We start from the raw sequence: 25,951 nt of genomic DNA on the forward strand, positions 1-25,951 counted from the left end.
AGGGTTGTGGGCTTGGGAGAGGAAGGGGACATTGGGCTGAAGCAGATAGAGGGGGGCAGCACTATGACCACATGTCCCAGGAAAGAGCTAAAGCCAGAAGGTTCCTGGTAAAGTGGGACATATGGTAACACTAGTCACGTTTGTCTCAGAGCTGTAGGCAGCCTATCCCCATTGCTCACCCCGTCTGCTCTGCCGGGGTCCAGACTCCCACTTCTACTCACCGGCTCCAGCAATGGCTTTGGCCAGGGCCAAGTAGCGTGCCCGGCTAGCCAGCTAGCTCCTGAGCCGGGGGCGGAAGAGGGCGGCTCCCTTTCCTTTGTTATATACAAAGGCCGTCCCCCAGCGCTGCTCTCAGTGGAGCGGAGGGATGGAGTGAGGCAGCAGAGGCTTTAGCTTTGCCTTATGCAAGGAGCGCAGCAGGAATCGCAGCACCGAGATTCCCCACCCGTCTTCTCCGCAAGTGCCTGTCTGACCTTAGCCCCAGACAAGAGGTCGTGCTAGTCGGTGAGTCCCGGGGGTGTAGGGGAGAAGCTTGTTCCAATCCAGTGGGTCTTGGGGGGGCGCACTTACCTTGCTCTGCCTAGTGAACGCAGGGGACCCTCCCTAGTCCCGCTCCGCTCCCTGGGAGTCCACGGGCCGTGGGCTCACTGCTCGCTGGGTGCCGTAGGCGCGGCGTGGCGCGTTCCCCTCCCTTTGCTGGGAGGACAGGGGGCTCTTGCCACCTCTGCTCGCCGAGGCTCGGAAATGCAACGCGGGAAACTTGCCTGGCTCTGCCTGGAGACTGACAGGGGGTGTTGGCTCACTCCGCTCGGTGGGACCCCGGGGGCAGCAGGAGCTCTTGGCTCGCGCTGGTCAGTGGGGCCTGCTGTGGGGCTGCCCATCTTCCACCTGTTGCCTTGTTCTGAGCTTCTTTGAGGTGCTCGTGCGCGTCTCTTCCCGCCCCGGGTTCCCCCAGCTTGCTCTTTGGGGGACAGCTGCCGGAGTTCCCGGGTTTCCTTTCGGACTCTGACCCGTCTCTCCACACTCAGGGACCCCATTAAGGCACCCTAGTACTGCTGGGTGGGTGAGGCGCTTGCAACAATTGCTGTTGCTTGTTGTCCGCAGGTTGTTTGCTCCGCTTGTTCCGATGTTACCCTTTTGGGTAACGGGCGCCGCAGCTGGGATTGTCTCCCTGCATCTCATCCAGAAACTCCTCTTCCCCTACTTCTGGCACGACCTGAAATACCTGCTTAAAGTGATAAAGTATGGGCTGACCGTGGAGATCTACAGGCTGCGAGGGAAGATTTTCACGGTGCTGGACAGGTTTGTGAAACAAGCTGAAAGGCAGCCCAACAAGCCATTCATCCTCTATGAAGGGGCCGTTCACACTTATCAGGACGTGGATAGGAGGAGTAACAGGGTAGCTCAGGTCTTCCTGCAACAAGGAGCTCTGGAAAAGGGGGATACGGTGGCCCTGCTGATGAGCAATGAACCTGACTTCATCCATGTGTGGTTTGGAGTGGCCAAGCTGGGCTGTGTGGTGGCTTTCCTCAACTTCAACATCCGATCCAGGTCTCTTCTGCATTGTATCAGCAGCTGTGAGTCCAAGATACTTATTGTGGGAGCAGGTACAGTATATACTTACTTATGCTTTTAACCTCATACACTGCATTTCTCCCCACGTCCTTTCTTTGGAGACCTAGTTTAGACAGATGATGTATTAAAGTAGCACCAAGAGGCCCCCAAATCATGAGCAGGTCCCTTTTGTGTGGTAGGTTTATGAGGATATTGTTCCTAACCCAAGCAGCTTACAGTCTAAAAAAAGTTTTGTGTAATTTGTGTGGCATAGAGGAGATGAGACCCCTGCAGACATACAACAGACAACTAGCATTTAGGAGAGGGATGTAATAATCAGGGGTAGCTCACTTTGTGTTAGGCCTTGGCTACACTTACCCGCTAGTTCGACGGCTGGAAATCGAACTTCTGGGTTCGACTTATCGCGTCTAGTCTGGACGCGATAAGTCGAACCCGGAAGTGCTCGCCGTCGACTGCGGTACTCCAGCTCGGCGAGAGGAGTACCGCGGAGTCGACGGGGGAGCCTGCCTGCCGAGTGTGGACCCCAAGGTAAGTTCGAACTAATTCGAACTAAGGTACTTCGAACTTCAGCTACGTTATTCACGTAGCTGAAGTTGCGTACCTTAGTTCGAATTAGGGGGGTAGTGTAGACCAAGCCTTAGTTTCCAAATTATGGGTGGATTTTTGTTGTGTTCAGAGGAGATAGAACTCCTTTTTTGACCTGTGTGTATTGTACAATGTAATTAGTGTTTATGAGAGAGATCCTCAGACCAAAACCACATATCCAAAATCAGCTTGATAGGTAAAGAGCTTCAGCATCCAAATCCAGGTGCTAATTTTGCAAATGGCTCTTCATCTTTATAAAAAAACTAAGCAAAATCTCAGACTGGAACACTCCTGATCTTTGGGGTTGGAGTGTGTGTGTTTCAAAATTTACACTCTAAATATGCAGCTTTGTCCCATCTCTAAAATTATTACATCTACCTGCACTCTGTGCCTTGTTTCTGGTTTTCTACGTATTGCTGTACCTTTATTAGGCTGAGAGAGGGATTTTGCACCCTTTTCACCTGATTGGTGGAATTCCTTCTACATACTGTCTACGGTGGTGATTTTCTATTTTTAAAAGTAATCTTAAAACTTCCCCCTGATTATTTTTAGTTTCATTGGATGTTTTGTACTACAGTTTGTATTACTGTTCGTACAAGTGTCTGAAAAATATGAGTGGAGAAGAGTGTTATTTACGCAAGCTACTGAAATTAGAACCAGAGCTGCAATGCAAATTCAGCAGGATCACAAAACACATAATGACTACAGTGGGTGGGAGATGGTTTTCCTATCCCATTCAAAAAATTTCCTCTTCCTCATCGTGATGAAACTAAATCTTTTCAAAGTTTTAAGAGTGAGACCCCAGAATAGCCAAAAGCTTAGTGATTAAGACGCTCACCTGTGATGAGGGAGACCCTGCAAATGAGGCCAAGTAGGAGCTTGATCTCCCACATCCCAAGTGAGGGCCGTAACCACTTCTTGACTATTCTAAGGTGAGGGCTTTTTCAATCTCTCCTGTTGGGGCTGTTCCACTTTGTATAAATAACTAAGCGAGCCAGACTGGGGGGAGGAGAGACTGACTGCATAGCCTGGTGGAAGAAAATGGGTCAGTTTCAATCAGTTAGTAGTTTCTGGCAAAAAAAAAAAGTTTGGTTGAAAAATTCCCGACCATCTCTAATAATGACCTATTGAGTTTACATTTTTTCTCTTTCACTACCTGTCTTATTCAAAATGTATATAATATCTCAATGTAATAGTTTAAAACAGTTAATCCTGATGGATTGAGGCTCTTTAGTGTTAGAGTGGAAGGAGGAGATTCATGTCTGTGAAACTTCTGCTCACTTACAACCAGATCCTACCACCTTTACTAGTCAGTTAGTCCCTATCGTTTCAATATGGGTAAGATACTACTTAAGATGAGTAAGGGCAGTGAAATCTAATCTTTAAAAGAGCCAAATCATGCAGTCTTACCTAGGCTATGAGCATTTTTGACAAATTGTAACTGCAAATTGTATCCCTTACTGCAGGAAGTTGTATAGAAGCAGTAAGTGTTAACAGCATAGGCATAGTACCAGAGTCACCCCAACTAGCACAGGAAAGTGCTCATTAAACTTTCTGGCACCTGTAATGGCAGCTGAACAGTATTTCCAGCTCTGGCATTGCTTGGGGCTTTCCACTGAGAGAGGGTTGCTTTGTCAGTGGCCCCTGACAACACAGGCTGCTTAGGGGGATATGCAGAATTATATCCCCTAGCTGTTCTGATTATGGCCCCTCTTTGGCCAGTGTTTCCCACTTTTTTCCCCCAGCTTCACTGACTGCCTAGGAGCCTCCTGGCAGAGAGGAAATTGCCGTTGCTTTCTGCCACGGCTGTGTGCCCTTGTGAAAGTCCTGTCGCTATGGCTCCTGAACCCTGGTTTATACTGGCAGAAGTCAAGATAAACTAGGAATGAATTTAGATCATATTCTGTGAATGTCCTGGAGGAGGGGAGTGAGTGAGATATTTTCAGGTGCTTGTGAATTCAGAACAGCTACTGTGACATACAAGCATCAGGATCCTTAATCAGGTTTTGAAAGGGAAATTGTTTTCTTGATAAAATAGATATTTGATAATAATTGACATTTAACTTGATTATTTAAACTAAATTATAAAAATAAGTATTATGAGACATCCAGAGCAGCACAGAGTTAGACATGCAGGGTGGACTCTTATGGACTGTTCCAAGATGGGATTTGGCTCCCCATTTTGCTTGCTTGCTTGCTTCTCCCTTTCCTGGAAACTCACTGGGTCCCCTACCTGGGTCAGTGCTTCCTTCAGATACATCCCAGCGTTTGATCAGTAATAGACATTAAGTATTTGTAGTTCCTAAACACATTCTAGAATCTTTTGCACGGTCTTCAATGGCATTTCAAGGGAGCAATGGCAGGCAACATAGATTCTTAGCTACATCTGATGACACCTGCAAGCTTTTGCCATAGGTTCTAGAACAATTTTTATAGTGGGGGTGCTGAAAGCCATTGAACCAAACTGTAAACCCCGTATATAATGGAAATAACTTCAAACCAGGATGTGCTGCCGTATCTCCAGCACCTCTGGCTTTTGCTGAACACAATTCAGCAGGAACAGAGAGAGCCTTTTTGACAGGGAACTAAGTATATGGAGGGAATGAATCTAAAAATGGGGAGTTTGGGACTGGCCTTTTATTGTTAAAAGGACCATTGGTGGCTACCTGGGTTGTCACAGCTTATTTAGTATATACATCAGTGCCCTTCAAATATTTTGTCAGCAATATTTCATAAAACTTTTTGAATGAACCGAGTAAGATTTTGTTCAGTACAAGTTGATCTCATAATCTGATTTCTATCAGTTATTTCTGTGGGTTCATATCTGCCTGCCAATAAATACTTGCATTATTTCTTTGTTTGGAAAAATAGAGAGAACCTTTTGTATGACTAGCAATGCAGGAGGCAGTTTAAAGCCAAAAGGTATTTTGTCTATTATTCTAAGGTCACAATTAACAATTATTTATGTATTAAGGTTGGTCACATCATGTCACAAACCTGCTCAATTGTTCATAGGGAAGCAGGAGAGGGGAAAAATAGAAAAAAGAGCGTGGGGAGAGCTCCACCTCCATTAACACATGAATTTTCCCAGGAAAGCTAAGTAGTTAATACATTCTGAATAGACAAACATTATGTAAATAACATACAGGACTGCTATTTACTCTATTATAGTTAAAGATTAGCGCTAATAATAACTCACTGCAAAACAAACCCTAAAGTTTAATAGTACGTTACTAAGAAAAAAATAAACAAATAGAGAAAGCTTAAGTTCACAACCTATGGTTTGCTTTACCATCTGCTTATGTACATGTACCAGGCACCACCCAGAAATGCTGTATTGTGTTTCTTCCAAGAGAGCTGTTTATTCTGGAAACATGGGTAATACAAGTGTAAAATGAGCAACAGGCTCTTTAAAAACATCTGGTGGAGAAATTCAGTGTGCATTAAACAATACATCAACATTGGACATAGTCTTGGACCTTTTTACATTTGTATAAGTGCTCTTTGGAAATACAATGGAGAGTTTATCTTCAGCTCACATTGTTCATACATTATCCAGAATTAATCTAAGGTTTCTGGCTCTTTTAATATTAGGAAAATATTTAGCTATTTCCAATTGCCTTTTTTTCCTTCAGGAAATTGCTTATGTTTTTTTGCTGTGCTCTCCTATCTAACCTGGAATCTCTTTCAAGATAACAAATGATTACAAACTGTTCAGATACTGTTCCAAGTTTTTAATACCAGACTGCAACTGAAAAGTCTCTCTTGTAGAACCAACTCACGGTATTAATATTCAATACTAGGTGAATAAACAAACCTGTACACAGAAACGTTAGCTTAATTGAGTAATTTTTAAAAGTGGAAGCAGTAAATCAAGGATATTTTCAGTCTGGGGCATGATCTTAATTAATTGGAATAACATAAGGAAGATGTGTTTTAGTCTAGGAAGTGGGAACTGCTGCCTTTCTGTCATTCCTGAATCCTAAATGATAGTTTAAATTGGACTGTAACTGTGATATTTTTCCCCTTAGAAAGGATTGCCTAATTAGAGGATAGGGTAATCTTATGACCACAGCCCCCTTCTTTCTTGACTTGTCTGCAGTTTAAATATAATTGATATTTTTCAAATACATTAAGAACTCAGTGTACATTTATTTCTAAGACTACTGCACTGAAAAATAAAAGATCAGAATTATACCTGAAATTATGAGCGACCATAAAATCAGTGACTAATTTCTTAGTGTTCTTTATGCTCAGTAGTCCTAAACATGGGAAAAATAGTTTTCTGTAAATAAGCCAATGCTTTTTTGGCACCAATTACATAAAATTGCAAACATTTCTAGGGATGTGAAACACAAGAGACAATAAATCATGATAGCTGCTCATTTTTTACTTGTAGTCTGTGTATGTTTGGAGAATGGTGACATCTGTTACTGTTTTCTGCCATGCCATTTGCAAGGGGATAATTTTGGGTTAAGCAGACCACTAGAAACACCGCAGTTGTGTCACTAGTGTAGACACTTCCTTCAGCGATGGAAGGGGTTCTTCTGTTGCTGTAGTAAATCCACCTTTCCAAGAGGCAGTAGCTAGGTCAATGGAAGATTCTTCCATAGAGCTCACTATGTCTACACCAGAGCTTAGGTCTACCTAAGTACATTGCACAGGGCGTGACATATTTCAGTCTTGAGCAATATAGTTAAGCCAGCCTAGCTTTGCAATGTAGACCAGGCCAAGTATCCATAACTAAACTGCAGTGCATGAAAGCAGATTATCTTGCCAGATGAAATCTGGAGAGAAACATTAACTGCACTTCTCCTCTGAGACGTGACTGTAAACTACCCAAGATTAGGTATGGCCAAGAGATGGTAGTCATTGCTAGTGAGTTTTTTATGGAGTGCTGGCTGAAATTTAAAGCATGGGAGTGACAGCAATTGTATGTACCATTGCTTGTCCTTTTCTACATGAAGTCCACCCCACCCCTGGGGCATCAGCACCTGGTTATATTCCTTTACTTTCACAGAGGTGAATCCGTCTCCTTGTATTTTGCTAACACAACTCTAAAACATTGAAAAACTTGCTTTAAGTTTAGCTTTCTGTAAATACATTATAAAATAGGTAACACAATGTTGTTATTGTTTTTAAGATATGCTTGGGACATTAGAGGAAATTCTTCCTAGCCTCCAAAAAGATATTGGTATTTGGGTAATGACAAAAGACTGCACTCTGCCACGTGTTAATACCCTTTTAGACAAACTGGAAGCTGCATCTGAAGACTGTGTACCAGTTAATCTCCGCTCTGCAAACAACCTGAAGTCTTCCGTACTCTACATTTTTACCTCAGGAACAACAGGTACAGCTCTCTTGTGTTTCCATCATTTCCTGAAACTGTATATGAAACCATCAGTTAATGTGTCTGTATCAGACACTCTAAAAGTCTCACCTCAGTCTATAGGAGAAGGTATCAGGAGCTCAAGAAAGGCATTGGTCATTTCCAAGGCTGTTGGCATAGAGGATCCCTCTGACTCCGCATCCTGCAAAGGTAGCACCTTTTCCCCTGCCCAGCTGAATTTCTTAAATCCTGGGGCAGGGCATTATGCCCTTTTATTAAATAACTACTATTATTGGTGCCTGCTAGTCAATACTGCAAACATAATACTAATATTTTGTGATTCTATAACACAGCCATAGAACTAATGTGTACATCTAGAACTTTACAACATCTTTTCAAAACAAGTTACTATGCACTTATTATGAAGTGGGTCTTCATTAAGTTGCTTTGAATGCAGGTCACCAAAGAGAGAGAAAATAGGATTAAGTTACTAGCCTTTTAGTTTAGAAACAGATGGCTGGGTTCATTATCATTGCTCCAGTGGCTAAGAAGTTAAGACTTTTAAAAAAATTCTGATCACTGACATAAAAAGCAGCATGGTGGTGTTAGGATAAACAGATTGGTGTTTCTTAATCAACTGAAAACTAACTTGTGGTTTCAGTCATGAGATGTTTTAAAAATAACTTGCATCTTACAACTTGTTTCCCCTGCCCAAGCATAATTATTTTATTGATTTTATTTGCCTCCATGGAACCATATATTAGTTTATTTTAGAACTAAATTCTATTTATTTTTAAAGTAATTAAAAAAACAGAACTGTTGCAAACATTATTCAGAGATCAGTTATGTTTCAAATAGTGGTGAAAAAATATAGCAGAGCTTGCTACTGTGTATAGACATTTTGTTCTGAATACTCTTAGCTAAATCATGCTATAGACGTCACTAGGTAGTCTATAACATTGTAGAAACTATGTCATTTAAGGCCTCCATATGAAGCTGAAGTGGAAAGATGCAATGCACAGAATTAATCTAATATATTTTAGTTACTTACGGCGGTAAGAAAATTTAAGTGATTGTATGTAGACCATGCATACTGAAACTTTATCTCTTTTAAGTATAATGTGATTACAAAAAGAGCAGTTATTTAGCATGGAAAAAAGTTTAGAGGGAATTGAATCATTATGTTTAAAATCATGTCTCATGCAATCTGATTCCTCTAGGGCAAACAAATCCATCCATCCTTTTCATGCTTTCCGATAATACAAGAACACATGATTGCTGATATAATTAATAGTCTAGATTTACTGGCTAAGTTAAAAGGAAATAAAATGTTGTGCAGCTTTTAGTCATCTTATGGAATCCAGAGCCAGGGGAAATCAAAAGCAAAAACCGTGGATGGATTTTTCAAAGTGCTAGATTATTTTGATCAATAAAATAATTTTGTGATTATGCATGCTAAAATAAGAGTGAAGGCTGATTCCTAAAGGAAGGAATCTTTCCCTTACATAAAGCACTGCACAACTAGCTATTGGTAGGTACAATATGGTGGGACCTGAGTGCACAGGTTTGTCTTCCTCTGGAATGTCAAGTAGAGGCCACGGACAGAGCCAGACAGGAGGAAATACTCAATGAACCATTGATCTGATCAGTATGGAAAGTCTTTTGTCCTGCAGTGTATAATTTATTTGTCATCCTTGGAAATGATATGCACTTGTGAGTGGCTCTCACCCCAAATACAGCTTTATAAACTTGTTTAGCTTACTTAATATAAACTCCTAATTGGTTTTTAATTTTGTATATTTAAGATTATCAATTTTGCAGTCCTTGCTTGTCTTTTTTGAGTTTAAACAGTGACTGCTGATGGTGCTCCAGTGTGAGAACAGCATTTATCCAGGAGCACAAGAAAGAGAAACAAATTCTTCTGAAAAGGAGTTTTAGAAGACAAATATCTTGCTGCGTCCCACATCTTCTAAGGAGCCAGCATTTGGGATTGGGGGTGGGAAGCAGAGGCAGGGAAGCCCTTGAATCTTACTGGAGAGAGATGCCATGAAATCAATGTCATGTGATGTAGTAAAGAATCACAGAAAGAGCTGATTTCTTCTAACACCGAACAAGGATTAGAAATAAGGAAAATACTGTTTTTAAAGCTTCTGCCTCACTGTAGTGCTTGTGCCTAGAGCCTTCCCCAATCTCCCTCCTACCAGGATCCCTGGTTCAGTTTTAAAGAAACTGTACACATCCACACATGAATTGCTGTGTGTGGAAAAAACAAAATGAAATAGAGCAAAGGCATGACAGCTGTGATTTCATAAATTTCCACTACAACTTCAACAACCATCCATCCATGAAACTCTCTCTAGAGTACTACCATACCAGAAGGAAATTCCTGGACACCATGATCAGCTTCAGCAGTGAAACCCTATAGACAGCTATACATAGGAAACACATGGATCATCACACTTATCTTCACACATCTAGTAACCATCCCCAAACACACCAAGAAATCTGTTTTCTACCAGGCACTCACATATCCTAGAATGTGCTCTGAGGCCAGAATCCAGGTACAAACCTTAACACACTTAAAATCCCCTTCACCACACAAGGAAACTCCACCAGAAATGTAGATCACATCATGGAATGGGCCACCCAAATACCCTGACAGAACCTGCTTTAATACAGGAGGGGAAACAAATTTCCCACTGTATAACCCTAGTTGTCACCTAATATCCCACGCTGAAACCCATACAGGGTATCATTAAACGTGCACCCCATACTTGATGGGAACCATATCCTGAAATAAATATTTCCCAAACTTCTTCTTTTGGCCTTCAAACAGCCCCCTAGCCTCGCCAAGCTCATCATCAGACGCATGCTCCCCATACACCAGGACATACCAACTCAAAGCAGTACCATCTCCCACTATAACACCAGATGCAAAACCTGCAGATATGTCTTCACTGTTATGATGATAAATACCCCCCACAACACACCTTTCAAGATCCATGGGTCCTACACATGCCTATCACACCAATGTGGTGTACCTCATCCAGTGCACTAACTGCCTTAATAACTATGTGGGTGAACCCAGACAATCTACACTCTTGAAAGAACTCTCACAGAAAAATAAGATAAAAACATGGGTGAACACTTTTCACAAAATGATCACTGCATATCTGACCTCTCAGTCCTCGTTCTCTAAGGAAAGGGAACTTAATTTCATAACTCTGCTAGACACCAAAAATCATGGACTTAGTAAAGACACTGGATCTGTTCTACCCTTGTATTTAGCTGTGACACTCTGGGCATGTCTACGCTTAAAACGCTGCATCGATGCAGCTGTGCCACTGTAGTGCTTTAATGAAGATGCTCTTAGTCAATGAAAGAGAGCTCTCCTCTTCAGCTTCGTTAATCCACTTCCCCGAGAGGCAGTAGCTATGTTGACGGGAGAAGTTCTCCCGCCGACCTAGTGCTGTCTACGCAGGGGGTTAGATTGGTGTAACTACATCGCTCAGGGGTGTGGATTTTTCACACCGCTGAGCAATGTAGTTATACCGATATAGGTCTGTAGATAGACAAGAACTCTGGTTACCTTTCCCAGACCTGAAGCAGAGCTCTGCGTAAACCCGAAAACTTGTCTCTTTCACCAACAGAAGTTGGTCCAATAAAAGATATTACCTCACCTACCTTGTCTATTTTGACTATACATCAGGCCTGGAGCTCCTTCATATTTTTTCACATTCTGGACCATCTGTTGTTGAATCAGATGACCCAGTATGCAGTGAGTTTATGCACCTATGATCTGCTGCATATTTCTTACTTCTATAGGACCAACAGATATAGTGCCACATTAAACTTGCAAACAAGTTCTTAGATGTCTGTGTAGTTAAGTGGCTAGCTGAAAAATTGGCCCTAGAATATAGAAAGGTATTAGTATTATTGAAGTTCTTAACAGACTGGATACTCATGTACTCAGCAAAAGTGAATTTTGACCTCTCTGTAATGTATAGTCTTATGTCTTTTTTTCATTTTAGGTCTACCAAAAGCTGCAGTTATCAGTCATCTGCAGATTCTAAAAGGAGCTGCTGGATTATGGGCATTTGGTGCTACTGCAGATGACACTGTTTATATAACTCTCCCTCTTTACCACAGTGCAGCTTCTCTCCTTGGCATTGGTGGATGTATTGAATTGGGTAGGCTCACTTTATTTTATAGCATTGTTGATTTGAAGAGGGGATTAATTTAGAACTGCATTAAAACACAGTGCAGAATCATTGCTATCAGTGGGGTTAATTAAACTTGTCTTCTTATATCTGCCTTTCTAAGCCAAAAAAGAAATGATTCTGGAAATAATTTTAACCGGTTTTGTGATTTAGTTGATTAGTGGGTTGTTTGTTTGTTTTTGTTTCGTTAAGAAACTGTAGAAAGGTCCATATCCGTTTTTCTTTTAGAAAATTGGGTAAAATTCTGTTCATCCACTTTGTTTGTTTGTTTTTGACATTAGGGTAACAGGCCCTTAAATGAAATTGGGCTCAGTGCCCCTGTTGCAGTCCAGGTGTACCTGAGTTTAGTGTAATGAGGAAGGTGGGGCGGCCCCTGGGAGTTATAAATGAGAGTTCAGAGGTTTGAGAAGGGAATTCAGAACTCAGAACGCTGAGAGGAAGCTTAGAAGGAGAGTTCAGAGCCCAGAATTTAAAAGGGGAGAGCGTCTAGAGTCCTGAGAATAAAGAGCTCACAGAGGAAGAACAGAGCTGGGCTGTGAGCTTCAGGGAGGAGATGCCCCTGAAGGATGAAACAGTGTGAGTTCCTGGTTTAAGCAGTGAACCCAGAAGATCAGGCTGGTGAAAGTTTAAGGCAGGAAGGCAGTTGGAGTCACCTACATACTTCTCCAGGCTAGAGAGCCATAACCAGAGAGGGCTGAAGGCTGTGAGCAATAAAGGGAGATGCTGAGCTGGACAGCTGAAGCCAGAGGGCCAGAGAGGGCTGAAGGCTGGGGAATGAGGGAGAGACAATCCTGCTGATATCTCTAGGCAAGAGCTGGCACCCTATCTGGGAAGAAAATAGGGTAGCTAAACGTCCAGGTTGAGGTGAGGTGCGGTGAGAGATGCCAGAGCTGTACCTGGGAGCTGGGCTGAAGCATGATGAGGGATGTCAGAGCTACACTTAGTGTTGGACTGTTGGATCTAATCTACTGTTTGGACTGTACTGAGGGATTCTGGTTTATGGTAGTGGGACTTTTGGTCATAAATTAACATCCTCCCCCACCCCCCCCAGGCTATTTATACATTGCGAAAACTGTATTGAGTTTGAGGAATCAAGAGGGGAAAGTAAGGCAGTGGGCCACTTGCAGGGCTTCCTTGGATCCAAGAGGAGGAGGCCACACATTTACAGGGTAACAACCCCCAAAACAGGCTGTTCTTTTTAAAGTCTTAAACTTGCTATAGGCTTAGAGTTAAGGAGACCCATAACTCTGTAGAATGGTACTATTCTCATGTGTAAAGTTAGGCACCTGTTTAACTGTCTGCAGACTGTGTAAACACACCAGCATGAGTACTGCTGGAGCTCTGTGCCTGGTATAGATTAAAAGTGTGTTTTTTTGTTTGTTTTAGATTTAAAATATTTGAAAATAAATTTACAGCATTGAAAATTGTTGGACTTTATGCACTTAAATTGCATTGTCTCTTAGCATTGACTATAGAATATACATTTTATTGTGACTCTGTTTGTCCTAATACACAGGAAACCCATGGATCACCACACCAAATACCCTGACGGAACTTGCTTTAAATACGGGGAGGGGGGGGAACCTTCCACTGTATAACCCTAATTGTCACCTAATACTCCTCACTGAAACAGGGTATCATTAAATTAATGTGGACAGTCAGGGCAAAGGTTTGCCATAGGGTGAAGTGTAGCTTAGAGGTAGACAGGAGATTATATTCAGTGGACTATGGATCTGATTCAGTATGGGGAATCCTTTGTTCTTTCTGTGTATAATTATTCTACATGTATCTCGGTGATGGGATATCTTTTCCTGTTGTCTACTGATCTTCATGTTAGAAATGTTCTACCCCAAATTTTTGAATTTTGTCTTGCCTTGTGCAAAATACAGCAAAGGTAGTGCATCTATTTTAGAAAACCTACATCTAATTTCATGAAATTGGAATGAATAATATTTAGCATTTGTGTGACTATATAGTAGATATTATAATGCCTTCCTCAACCTTATTCCTCAGTTTTCCCATCTGTTAGTTAAAGTGCACAGAGGGGATCAATGCTGAATCACGATTAAAACTGATGAAGTTGGGTCACTGGTAATACTTGTGCTTTTGTCTTTATATGTTTGGGGAGAGAGTGATAATAACATCTTATGAGTTTGGGAGCAATTTAGGACTTCGGTGCTCGTCCAGGGGCATTACTGCAGTGCGTAGCTAAAAGGCAAAATGTAGTTTTTCCATAAAGCGATCTATGTACACAAAATTATATTCCTTTGCCTCAGAGGAAAAAGAAACATCTTTTGTTCTGGGCTTTTGTGCTCCTTAATTTTGTATTGCACTTAAATGCCACGTATTAGGTACTAGTTTAAAAAAAATAAAATAAAATAAACCCGAATACTGACACATTCCACTGTAATGGACAAGGTCTATGAATTTAGACCCATCAGTAAAACAAACACATGAGATTGATTCAAATACAAATGAGTCAAAGTTCTTACCTTTACATGACTGTATGGTACCTGTAGCAGCATTCTAGTCAAGTTCACATAACCAGTGTTTCCTGTTTTTATTTTCTTAATAAGGTGCAACTTGTGTCTTAAGAAAGAAATTCTCATGTAGTCAGTTCTGGAGTGACTGCAAAAAGTACAATGTGACTGTTATCCAGTATATCGGAGAACTTTGTCGTTATCTTTGCAATCAACCTGTGGTAAGTGGAATTAAAATAATGGTTATCCTAGCATTTGGTTATTTGCTAAACTTTACTTGCATGCTAACTGTTCTAGCTATATTTACATTAAAAGGGAAATGTGAACAGTAATTTTAAAAGAAAAAAAAATGTCCTCTCCACCCCCTCTTTCTGATGCATCCTTGGCTGCCAATAGATTCGTGCTGGGAATACTGAACTGGCACCAAGGAGTTGATATTTTTAAAGATGTAAGGGGGAAAATGTTCAATGAGACAGAAAACTGAATCAGTTTTATTTTATTTGGAAAAGAAAATGTTTGTGCTAAAACTTTAGCAAAGGGTAAGTCTAGAGTACCTACATTAGCATTCATGCATTTTCAGAGTCTTGGTTCTTGTGATCAGCTTAAATAGACACTATCAAGTTTTGTAGACTTACCTACTTTTGGCCCTATTAGCTTTATTTTGGCTTGCGGAACAAGCATGCACATAGGCCATCCCTCTGCTCTGTTCTTGAAGGTTTTATAGGGGTCAATACAGTTCAAAAGCTCAAGAGAAAATTGTTTTAAGTTCCTATTAATTTAGTTTGCCTTTCAGACTTTTCAGCCTTAAGAGTGCAGACCAATGTGTCTACACCTTCTAGAGGTACACATGGAGGGAAGAGGGAGTCTCTCCCTCCTCCTGTCCTTATGCAGCAGTTGGGCAAAATGGGAGTTCTTGATCTCTGTGACTGCAAGGTCCCTACAGGGAGGTGTTACCATCTAACTAACCTCCACAAAGGGGAAGAACCATGAATTGGCTAGCAGAGTGAACACACTACTCCCAGGTCTGGAAGCCATTGTGTCTGAGCTCCAAGTGGGGCAGAGTAGTGACTATCCACAATCCAGCCCCATATCTTTAGCACATTGGTGACTAACCAAAACGTCCAGCTGTGTAGAAACTGAAACACTTAGCATAGTTAAGTCCTCAGCTGTATCTCAGCTATAAGTAATATATAAATATTATGTCCAAAAATTCAAGTACACTTGACATAATATAGGAAACCATTTGTTAGCATCTACTAGCGATATTAGGTTTGCACTCTATTGTGTACATAACTCCTATTAGCTCTCATGAATTACATATGTAGTTAAAAGCTGATATAGCATTTTAGCTGGAAGCTGCATTCAGTGGTTGTATTAAAATCAGGGCATTACATTATGCATGTCTAAAAAGAACTTTCTGATTTGCTTAAACAGAGAGCAAAAGAAGGAAGACCCAAATATTTAAAATAAAAATGCATGTTCAAGTCAGGGATTTTGACTGAGATGTACAAAAAGTGTACATCTGGGTTCATTATTTGATATCTGGATAATAAAGTTGGGGATGGATTCTTTCTTCTTTGTAGCTGTAAAATGCTATCAAAGCATAACAACAGTAGTTTATATCCTCTTTCACAGGTGTAAATGAATATATAAGGTGTCTAGCAATGGGGGTGGAGGGTGAAAGGGCTTGAGGGTACCCCACAGGGAGGAATTCCCAAATGCTCCTTCCTGAGACCAAAGGGGTTTTTTTGCATTTGGATGGTGGCAGCATTTACCAAGCCAAGGTCAGAGAAAAACTGTAACCTTGGGAGTTTAATGCAAGCCTGGAGTGGCAAGTATTAATTTTTAAAATTCTTGCAGGGCCCCCACCTTCTGTACTCAAACTGACAGAGTGGGGATTCAGCCTTGACAGCCTTTTGTGCCCTTGAAAATCTCCTCCTTGTCATGCAAGAATTTATTTTAAATTGTTCTTGGGACTCCAAAAAATATATATACAATTAGTAAATTTCCCTGTCATTTTGTGGATTTTGTTTAGCAACTTAGATTTTAAGAAAATATGGTGAGATATTTATTAATATTAACTCCTCCAAATTAACATGAAAACTCCTTTCTAATCCAGTCATCTGTCAGTGATCTTCCAAAATAATCAGCACTAACTTCAACAGTAGTTTCTGTTAACAGGAGAAGAATGTGAGCCAAGATTATTTTTCAGCACTATTAACAATTTACTTTTAGGGCCCAATCCAGTGCCCACTGAAGTTACTGGAAAGACTCTCTCATTAACTTCAATGGGCATTGGATCAGACACTTTAGTTTTCACTTAACTTTGCTACAATCAGTAGCAAAGGCTATAGTAACTCAAAATAAATAATAATAAGGATATCTCCATATATTATTATCTCCTAGAACTGGAAGGAACCCTAAAGGTCATCGAGTCCAGCCCCCTGCCTTCACTAGCAGGACCAAGAACTGATTTTGCCCCAGATCCCTAAGTGGCCTCCTCAAGGACTGAAGGGAACCTTTGGGGTCTGATGTGTTGGCCTATAAATTGACGCTGTTGTTTCACTTTGGAAAGTCAAAATCTGAAGAAATGTCTACACTGTGTTTTGAAAACCCGTGGTAGCAAGTCTGAGAGCCTGGTTCTACAGATTCAGGCTTGTGCTGTGGTGCTAAAAACTGCTGTGTAGACATTCAGTCTTGGTCTTCAGAGCCCAAGCTCCAGCCTGAGCCATAATGACTACACTAATGTTTTTAGCACCTGTAGATCTGTCTCTGACACTTGCGGCCCCAGGTTTTAAAATGCAATGTGCACATACTATGAGAGCCAGATTTTGGTTCATGCTCTGACTGCACTTCAGCGGTACAAAGCGGCCCTAAAGCTAGTGGAGCCAACCTCCTGAAGGTTTGAGTGGTGTAGATTATATTTGAATTGGAAAAGCTTCAGAAAAGGGCAACAAAAATGTTTAGGGGTATGGAATGGCTGCCATATGAGGAGAGATTAATGAGAGTGGGACTTTTCAGCTTGGAAAAGAGATAACTATGTGGGGATATGATACAGGTCTATAAAATCATGACTGGTGTGGAGAAAGTAAATAAGTGTTATTTACTCCTTCTCATAACACAGGAACTAGGGATCACCTAATGAAATTAATTGTCAGTAGGTTTAAAACAAACAAAAGGAAATATTTTTTTTTTACACAATGCACAGTCAGCCTGTGGAACTCCTTGCCAGAGGATGTTGTGAAGGCCAAGACTATAAAAGGGTTCAAAACAGAACTAGATAAGTTCATGGAGGAATAGGTCCATCAGTGGCTATTAGCCAGGATGGGCAGGGATGGTGTCCCTAGCCTCTGTTGGATCACTTGATGATTATCTGTTCTGTTCATTCCCTTTGGGGCACCTGGCATTGGTCGCTGTTGGAAGACAGGATACTGGGCTAGATGGACCTTTGGTCTGACCCAGTATGGCCATTCTTATGTTAGAACCACTGTTCCAGCTCCTACTCCACTCCTCCCTCCTGTATGCCAGCACAGAGGATGTTCCTGGGGAAAAGGTGGCATGGTCTGGGAGTCCTCTGGCCAGCACTTCCCAGCTGCCAGAATGGTATCAGATGGAAATGGTAGTGTCTTATATCCACTTCACACAAATGCAAATGATTACACAGGATGCAGTACACTGGACAATTGGGCACAAGACTATACTGGAAGTCAAACCTACCAAGAAGGTCACCATGTAAAGCTGGTTCCTCTTTACTGCATGCTCTTCTGTTTCTCACTCACCCCACTCCTTACCTGGTTTACAAGTTCAGCACCTATCCTCTCAGCCAGTTAAGTTCCCCTCTCTCCATCCCTCAGTTGCTTGACTTTGCTGAAGAGTGCTGCTTGATTTTATTTCATTTTACTTTACACCTCCTGTGTCATAAATAGGCAGTGGTAGATTTATTTTCATAGACAAAAATAGGCACAGCCAAGTCTTTTCTTATTCTTTAAATCATCTACGATCATTGCAAGCTCCACGGAGCCTTAGTTTTTTAAAATTAATTTTAGTGATAAAGTCTCCTTCCTCGTATGGAATTTGACACAACAATAATAACTACACTGAGGAGAGACTACACTTTTTAGGACTGCGTTTCCCCTCTCTGTATCGATATGAACTCACACTTCCATTAAATAGCTCCTACCAGCATATGGGCATACATGTCTAATTCCTTGGCCCTGGCACATCCTAAACTCTTCCTACCAATGTACCATTTACTTAATTTGCAGGTCAGATAAAGAAAATCCTAACACTTATCTTCAAAGAGTTAACCTTATAAACTGAATCAGTTCTAAAGTTTTAGATTGTAGTTGGAAGAAAACCTGTAATAATTTACCATGTCAGAACTGGAGGAGAAACATGTTCATACACATAAATAATATGAGTAAAAACCTGTTACTCCATGTAGAGATACATTCATTAATATTTTCCAAGTGAGTGAAATTGTTTACCATGTCATCTCAGTTTCACTAGCAAGTACTATTATTAAAAAAAATAAAATAAAAATCTTAGCACCGGTAGAAATCTGGCTTGCATAAGGAAAAAATTCTGTGTTGGTATCATGTGGGTTAAAGGAACAAGGCTGTCATTGCTGTATGTGAAAGGCCTCCTAATTAACCCCTATTTAACATCTATCACATCTGGTAATACTAAATTAAAAATAACCACAGCTGGGTGAAAATCTTTGAAATGTGCAGTTACAGGAGATGGCCTATAGGCACCAATGGGACCCATAGTAAACTAGGAGCTTTTCCTCTTCACTTGCTCATAGGTATAATCTGGAAGCCCAAGAATCCAATCTTGAGGACTCACTGCCCTGTCTTTTGAGGCTGTTGAAATCATTTTGGTTTGAGTACTAGTAGGGATCCCTGTAACTGAGATGTAAACAGGCAGGACTCATCGATGATCTCCATCCTGTGAAGCTGTTGTTATGCTGTTTTTTTAATATTTGAAGATTTGTTTTTTCTTGATGTCTTTTCTCTAGCATCAACTCTTGTGAACAAACCTTTTCTCAGCTCCAACCTTTTGACTTGCTGCTGCCTTCTCACGCATCTGCAACAACTCTTGCAGTGAGAGCTTTCCTGTGCCCTAGTCTGTATGCAGTGCTTTAGCAACCTGCAGACCTGTGAAAGGCCACCTGTTACCAGAATGCCTCAGTCACCAGCTCTCCCTTCTCCACTCAAGGGAGCTTGAAATGTGCAGCTTTTGCTAGAGTTCCTAATCAGTTATTGTCTATGCAGCTTTGTTGTTCCAAGTTCCCCTTTCAGCCTCTTCATCTCCTTAATAGAAGTGTACTTTAGCAAATGCAGCAGAGAGCGGTATCTGTATTAATGTACTAATATGGATACTTTAATGAAAAAGGTTAGTCATAAAACTAATAAGTGTTCTTCCTGTCAGGCTTCTTTGAAAGCCTCTTTGTTGAAAGGGCTAAGTGCTTTGACAAATCTCAGAATGGAGTATGGTATAGGTCAGCTACCGCCTCCCATTTCCCCTGTAGGTTTTGAGATTACTTTTACAGACCAAGTTGATATTCCTTCCCTAGGAAGTTCTCCCCATGGCCAAGGCTTAGAGTATGCAAAGCCTATATAACGAATTTTCAGTTTTTTTTTCTCAGCCTTGATGTTATGAGTTGTTTAAATGATATTTTGACTTGTGGAGCTCTTGTACTGTTGCTAGGTAAAAGAGGTCATTCCATTATCCACTGGCACTGTCTCCTGGGTTAAATCCCTACCCAGGGCCGGCTCCAGGCACCAGCCGAGCAAGCTCGTGCTTGGGGCGGCAGATTGTACCAGGCGGCATTCGGCACAATCCTAGGGCGGCGGGGCCGCTTCTTTTTTTTTTTTTTTTTTTTTTGTTCCGCTCCGGCTGCCCTGTAGGGGGCGGCGGTGCAGAGGAGGGGAGCGCCCTGCAGCAAGCCCGGCAGGGCAGCCCGCGTCCTTCCTTCCCAGCCGACCGTGACGTGCAGCCGTCCCGGCAGGCGGCTCGGCGGTTGGGGCTGCTGACAGCGCCCCACTGAAGCCCTGGCCGCCCCCTTCTCTCTCTCTTCCCCCGCTAGCCGGGGTACCAGCACAGGGAGTCCTCCTGCACCCTGGCTCCGGCCGCGCCGCTTTTTTTTTTTTTTTTTTTTTGGCTTGGGGCGGCAAAAAAGCCAGAGCCGGCCTTGTCCCTACCTTACTTCAAACCCCCAACATTTATTAATTTAGAATTCTTGTATTTTCAGTACTAAAATGAGACCTGTAGATATTGGCTAAGTTTTCATCTAGATCTCTGCTTCACAACAGTCTAACTAGAAGAAATGTATGGCTAATGACCCTGGACATTGATCGTATGTCTACATGTCTAACAGCAGTGAGTCTGAGCCTGGGTCTACAGTGTTGGGTTTGCACTACGGTGCTAAAAATAGCCGTACAGATGTTCAGTCTCTGGCTGAAACTTGGGCCTGGTCCCCACTAAGCCCCCACTTCGGACTAAGGTACGCAAATTCAGCTATGTTAATAACGTAGCTGAATTCGAAGTACCTTAGTCCGAACTTACCGCGGGTTCAGACGCGGCAGGGAGGCTCCCCCGTCGATGCCGCGTACTCCTCTCGCCGAGCTGGAGTACCGGCGTCGACGGCGAGCACTTCCGGGATCGATCCCAGAACATCGATTGCCTGCCGCTGGACCCTCCGGTAAGTGTAGACGTACCCTTGGGCTCTGAAGCTTGTGGAGTGTTTCAGAGCCTGAGTCTGAGCCGACGCCCAAATGTCTACACAGTGATTTTTAGCATTGTAGTGCAAGTCTGAGCTGTAGACCCAGCCTCTGAGATTCAGTGCTCTAGGTGCTTTTTTTTTTTTTTTTTTCTTTCTGTGTAGACGTATCCGGGCTGGACTTTAAGATCCAGTTTGACCCAGGCTCCTTTCAATGGGATTAAATTCTCTGTAATGTTTTTAGAAAAGATGCTCAAGGATAAATTTCATAAGGATTAAAACTATTCTGCTTCAGAACAATGAGTCAGAAGGGAAAGGCAAGTAAGTTAATGCTGACAGGATCAGCATTCATTTCCCTGCTGAAAATCCAAATGTTGAAGTGGAGAAGAACATACAGTGGACAGACATCTTTGAGATAACACTCCTTGCCACTCAGAAGAAGAAAGAATGAATGGGTGAACAGCGCTTCCTCATTCTGTGCAAATCCACTTGCTATGAAGGTATGACATGTTAGACAAAGTAATAACACAAGAACAGGAATGAATGTCTCACTTTTGTCCAGTAGTGTTGGAACAGTTTTTATAGTGGGGGTGCTGAAGGTGGAAATCATGTATTTGGGTTATTACTTTAAGCTAGGGGGTGCAACAGCACCCTTAGTTCCAGTACCTATGCTTTCATCTGCAAATTTAGTAGAAGTTTGGCCAGTATCTTGCAGTTTAAAGTTTTGAGGGTTGTTGTGTTTTATATATAAAATGTGTGTGATTACAACATAGCATGGCCTTGAGAATAGGTGAGTATCACAGTTACAAGACTTGCTGCACCTCCGTTACCTTTCTGGTCTCTGTGTACACTCCCTCAGATCTTAGGTAAAGGCAGGAGACCTATCTCAGGGGTGTTTTACAATCTGTTTTCAACACTTAAGATGCCTTTCCTTTTTTTATCCCTCTGTGTGTTTCTCTCTAAATACAAAGCCCTTTTCCTAATTGCACCTTTTGGTGCAGTAGGATATAGACAGCCCTTGCAGATTGTCTCCTTGTGGCTCCCTGGCTCTGTTCTCTCCCCACCTGGCACCCAGCAGAAGAACTGGGAATGGGAGTGGTTGGTACTCCATCTATTATTCTTTGCTAATGTAATGGCCCATAGAGGGTTGTTACAGCCCTGAGACTGCTTAGTTGCACCAGAACCAAAATTCACAAGACAGCTTAAAGTCATCTTTGCTTCCCTCCCACTCATCATTTCCTGCACCGAAAGTAGGAAAGGTAGAACAGAGAATCCAGTCTCTTGGGTTTTTAATGCAGATGTTAAGTAAGATTTTATATTACTACAGTCATGTAGTTCCTTCCACACTCATTTAAGCTCCTGTTGATTATAGATGATAGTCTCATAAGAACATAAGAAAGGCCGTACCGGGTCAGAGCAAAGGTCCATCTAGCCCAGTATCCTGTCTACCGACAGTGGCCAATGCCAGGTGCTCCAGAGGGAGTGAACCTAACGGGCAATGATCAAGTGATCTCTCTCCTGCCATCCATCTCCATCCTCTGACAGACAGAGGCTAGGGACACCATTCCTTACCCATCCTGGCTAATAGCCATTAATGGACTTAACCACCATGAATTTATCCAGTTCTCTTTTAAACTCTGTTTATAGTCCTAGCCTTCACAACCTTCTCAGGTAAGGAGTTCCACAAGTTGACTGTGCGCTGCGTGAAGAAGAACTTCCTTTTATTTGTTTTAAACCTGCTGCCTATTAATTTCATTTGATGACCCCTAGTTCTTGTATTATGGGAATAAGTAAATAACTTTTCCTTATCCACTTTCTCGACATCACTCATGATTTTATATACCTCTATCATATCCCCCCTTAGTCTCCTCTTTTCCAAGCTGAAGAGTCCTAGCCTCTTTAATCTCTCTTCATATGGGACCTGTTCCAAACCCTTAATCATTTTAGTTGCCCTTTTCTGAACCTTTTCTAGTGCCAGTATATCTTTTTTGAGATGAGGAGACCACATCTGTACGCAGTATTCGAGATGAGGGTGTACCATCGATTTTATATAAGGGCAATATCAGTCTTATTCTCTATCCCCTTTTTAATGATTCCTAAACATCCTGTTTGCTTTTTTGACCGCCTCTGCACACTGCGTGGACATTTTCAGAGAACTATCCACGATGACTCCAAGATCTTTTTCCTGACTTGTGGCTAAATTAGCCCCCATCATATTGTATGTCTAGTTGGGGTTATTTTTTCCAATGTGCATTACTTTACATTTATCTACATTAAATTTCATTTGCCACTTTGTTGCCCAATCACTTAGTTTTGTGAGATCTTTTTGAAGTTCTTCACAGTCTGCTTTGGACTTAACTATCTTTAGCAGTTTAGTATCATCTGCAAACTTTGACACCTCACTCTTTACCCCTTTCTCTAGATGATTTATGAATAAGTTGAATAGGATCGGTCTGAGGACTGACCCTTGGGGAACACCACTAGTTACCCCTCTCCATTCTGAGAATTTACCATTTATTCCTACCCTTTGTTCCCTGTCTTTTAACCAGTTCTCAATCCATGAAAGGACCTTCCCTTTTATCCCATGGCAGCTTAATTCACATAAGAGCCTTTGGTGAGGGACCTTGTCAAAGGCTTTCTGGAAATCTAAGTACACTATGTCCACTGGATCCCCCTTGTCCACATGTTCGTTGACCCTTTCAAGGAATTCTAATAGATTAGTAAGACTCGATTTCCCTTTACAGAAACCATGTTGACTATTGCTCAACAGTTTGTTTTTCTATGTGTCGGACAATTTTATTCTTAACTATTGTTTCGACTAATTTGCCTGGTACAGATGTTAGACTTACCGGTCTGTAATTGCCGGGATCACCTCTAGAGCCCTTTTTAAATATTGGCATTACCTTAGCTATCTTCCAGTCATTGGGTACAGAAGCCGATTTAAAGGACAGGTTACAAACCTTAGTTAACAGTTCTGCAACTTCACATTTGAGTTCTTTCAGAACTCTTGGGTGAATGCCATCTGGTCCCGGTGACTTGTTAATGTTAAGTTTATCAATTAATTCCAAAACCTCCTCTAGTGACACTTCAATCCATGACAGTTCCTCAGATTTGTCACCTACAAAAGCCAGCTCAGGTTTGGGAATCTCCCTAACATCCTCAGCCGTGAAGACTGAAGCAAAGAATCCATTTAGTTTCTCCGCAATGACTTTATAGTCTTTAAGCGCTCCTTTTGTATCTCGATCATCAAGGGGGCCCCACTGGTTGTTTAGCAGGCTTCCTGCTTCTGATGTACTTAAAAAACATTTTGTTATTACCTTTGGAGTTTTTGGCTAGCCGTTCTTCAAACTCCTCTTTGGCTTTTCTTATTGCATTCTTGCACTTAATTTGGCAGCGTTTATGCTCCTTTCTATTTGCCTCACTAGGATTTGACTTCCACTTTTTAAAGGAAGTCTTTTTATCTCTCACTGCTTCTTTTACATTTATCAGTTACCTATCCGCTTACTTAGAATAAAAAGGACATCATTATAGAAAGAATGTATGAGGAAGATTCCAGCTGTCTGGGTATCTAGCAATAATAAAGCAGATCTGGACTTGTTATCTAATTACTACAAAAATATAACAAACATTCATAAAGGAGAAACATGTTTCCAGAATTTCAGTTACATTAAATACCAGCAAATATCATATGATTAAAGGAACTTTGCCAAAGGCTCTCAAGAGACATCCAGCTATTTGGTATATGTGCATGCTTTCTTGTGTCTTACTACTTTAAAAAAAATAGTAGATTAAGGCCAGAATGGACCATTATGATAATCTAGTCTGCCCTCCTGTATAACACAGGCCATAGAACTCATTTGTTGCATTTTTGCCTTGAATTATATTGTAGGCTTTCTGCCGCAAGGACTTCATCTATTTGTGTCTTTATTAGATCCAGACTGTGGCCTGTAGGTGCTGCCCATAATACCAGTAATTAATAACTTTAGGAATGTTAATCTATTCAGCCTCTTACAATACCCTATGAGATGGAGTAATATTACCACATTTTATAGGTGAAGAAATAGAGGTATGGACTGGTACAAAATACCTTGTCCTATAGTCAAAAGTCAATGGCTGACTCAGAACACTCAACTTCTAGTTCTGTACTTTTACCTCTAGAGTATACTCCCTCTCTAACAATTTAATGTGAACAGAATATCATAAGAACCAGGTACTTATGTACTAATTGTAGTTCTGTATCTTTGATCTATAATCATTTACTCTTCAATATGATACAAAGTCTTTAGAAGGAATACAAATATTCTTAAGAGTAATTTTACAGATTGCTGGGAGATAATTTTCCAAACCATGGGCCCATTTCTACAAGCCTTACTCATCAGAAGAGTCCTATTGAAGCCAGGCTTGGGACTGAGTTTTAAGTTACTATTGAAAAATATCGGATTTAAGAGCACAGTTAGAGAACAAAATCTTTTACGGCAATAGCTCTATACATCAAAAATATACTCAGCAGACAGTAACATCTGGTGGTATAGCATAGAATTTAAAACATTAATGCATATAGTGTGGGTTTGCATGATTTCTGTAAAGCTACCTTGTAAATACAAGAATGTAAATCTCATGTGATCTATCCTTCACATTTTAGGATTCACAGACATCTCTTTTAGCAAGTACAAGGGATGATGATGATGATTATTTCCTGACCCTATTAGTAATGCTAACATTAATAAAATGGTAGTTTACAATGTTTTTGACCTAAATAACTTGTCATGAAAGCAAAAGTGAACAACTTGCATTAACACTCCTTTAGTTCTACTAACAAAAGACTTCTTGATATTATAATTGAAAATATTTGGATGAAATTGAAGAGGCTAGATGCACTGATTTATAGCATTTGAGGATCCGGACTGACTTCAGTCTAGATTTTTGGAAGGATGATGGTTTACACCAGTTTAAGATTAGTCCCAAGATGTTGTATGTCTGTATGTGGTGGAATTCTGGAAACTCCCATAAAATTCTGGAAAACTGTACATGGGTTCAA

General features: G+C 41.3%; 1 protein-coding gene across 2 annotated transcripts in view; it reads left to right on the forward strand.

The window, feature by feature from the left end:
- Window positions 1-231: 231 nt before the first annotated feature.
- The window catches only part of SLC27A6 (solute carrier family 27 member 6), a 65,379-nt gene continuing 39,659 nt past the window's right edge, over window positions 232-25,951 (forward strand). The window contains exons 1-5 of one of the 2 annotated variants that reach the window (XM_005303064.5): window positions 232-504; window positions 1,105-1,607; window positions 7,304-7,510; window positions 11,521-11,679; window positions 14,286-14,410. In XM_005303064.5, the coding sequence (XP_005303121.2) occupies window positions 1,127-1,607; window positions 7,304-7,510; window positions 11,521-11,679; window positions 14,286-14,410 (972 nt within the window). In that variant the 5' untranslated portion in view covers window positions 232-504; window positions 1,105-1,126. The remainder of the gene's footprint in view (window positions 505-1,104; window positions 1,608-7,303; window positions 7,511-11,520; window positions 11,680-14,285; window positions 14,411-25,951) is intronic. The other variant, XM_024107948.3, reaches the window with a different exon arrangement.

This window comes from Chrysemys picta, chromosome 6, assembly GCF_011386835.1.
Source record: "Chrysemys picta bellii isolate R12L10 chromosome 6, ASM1138683v2, whole genome shotgun sequence".
Taxonomy (NCBI): Eukaryota; Metazoa; Chordata; order Testudines; family Emydidae; genus Chrysemys; species Chrysemys picta.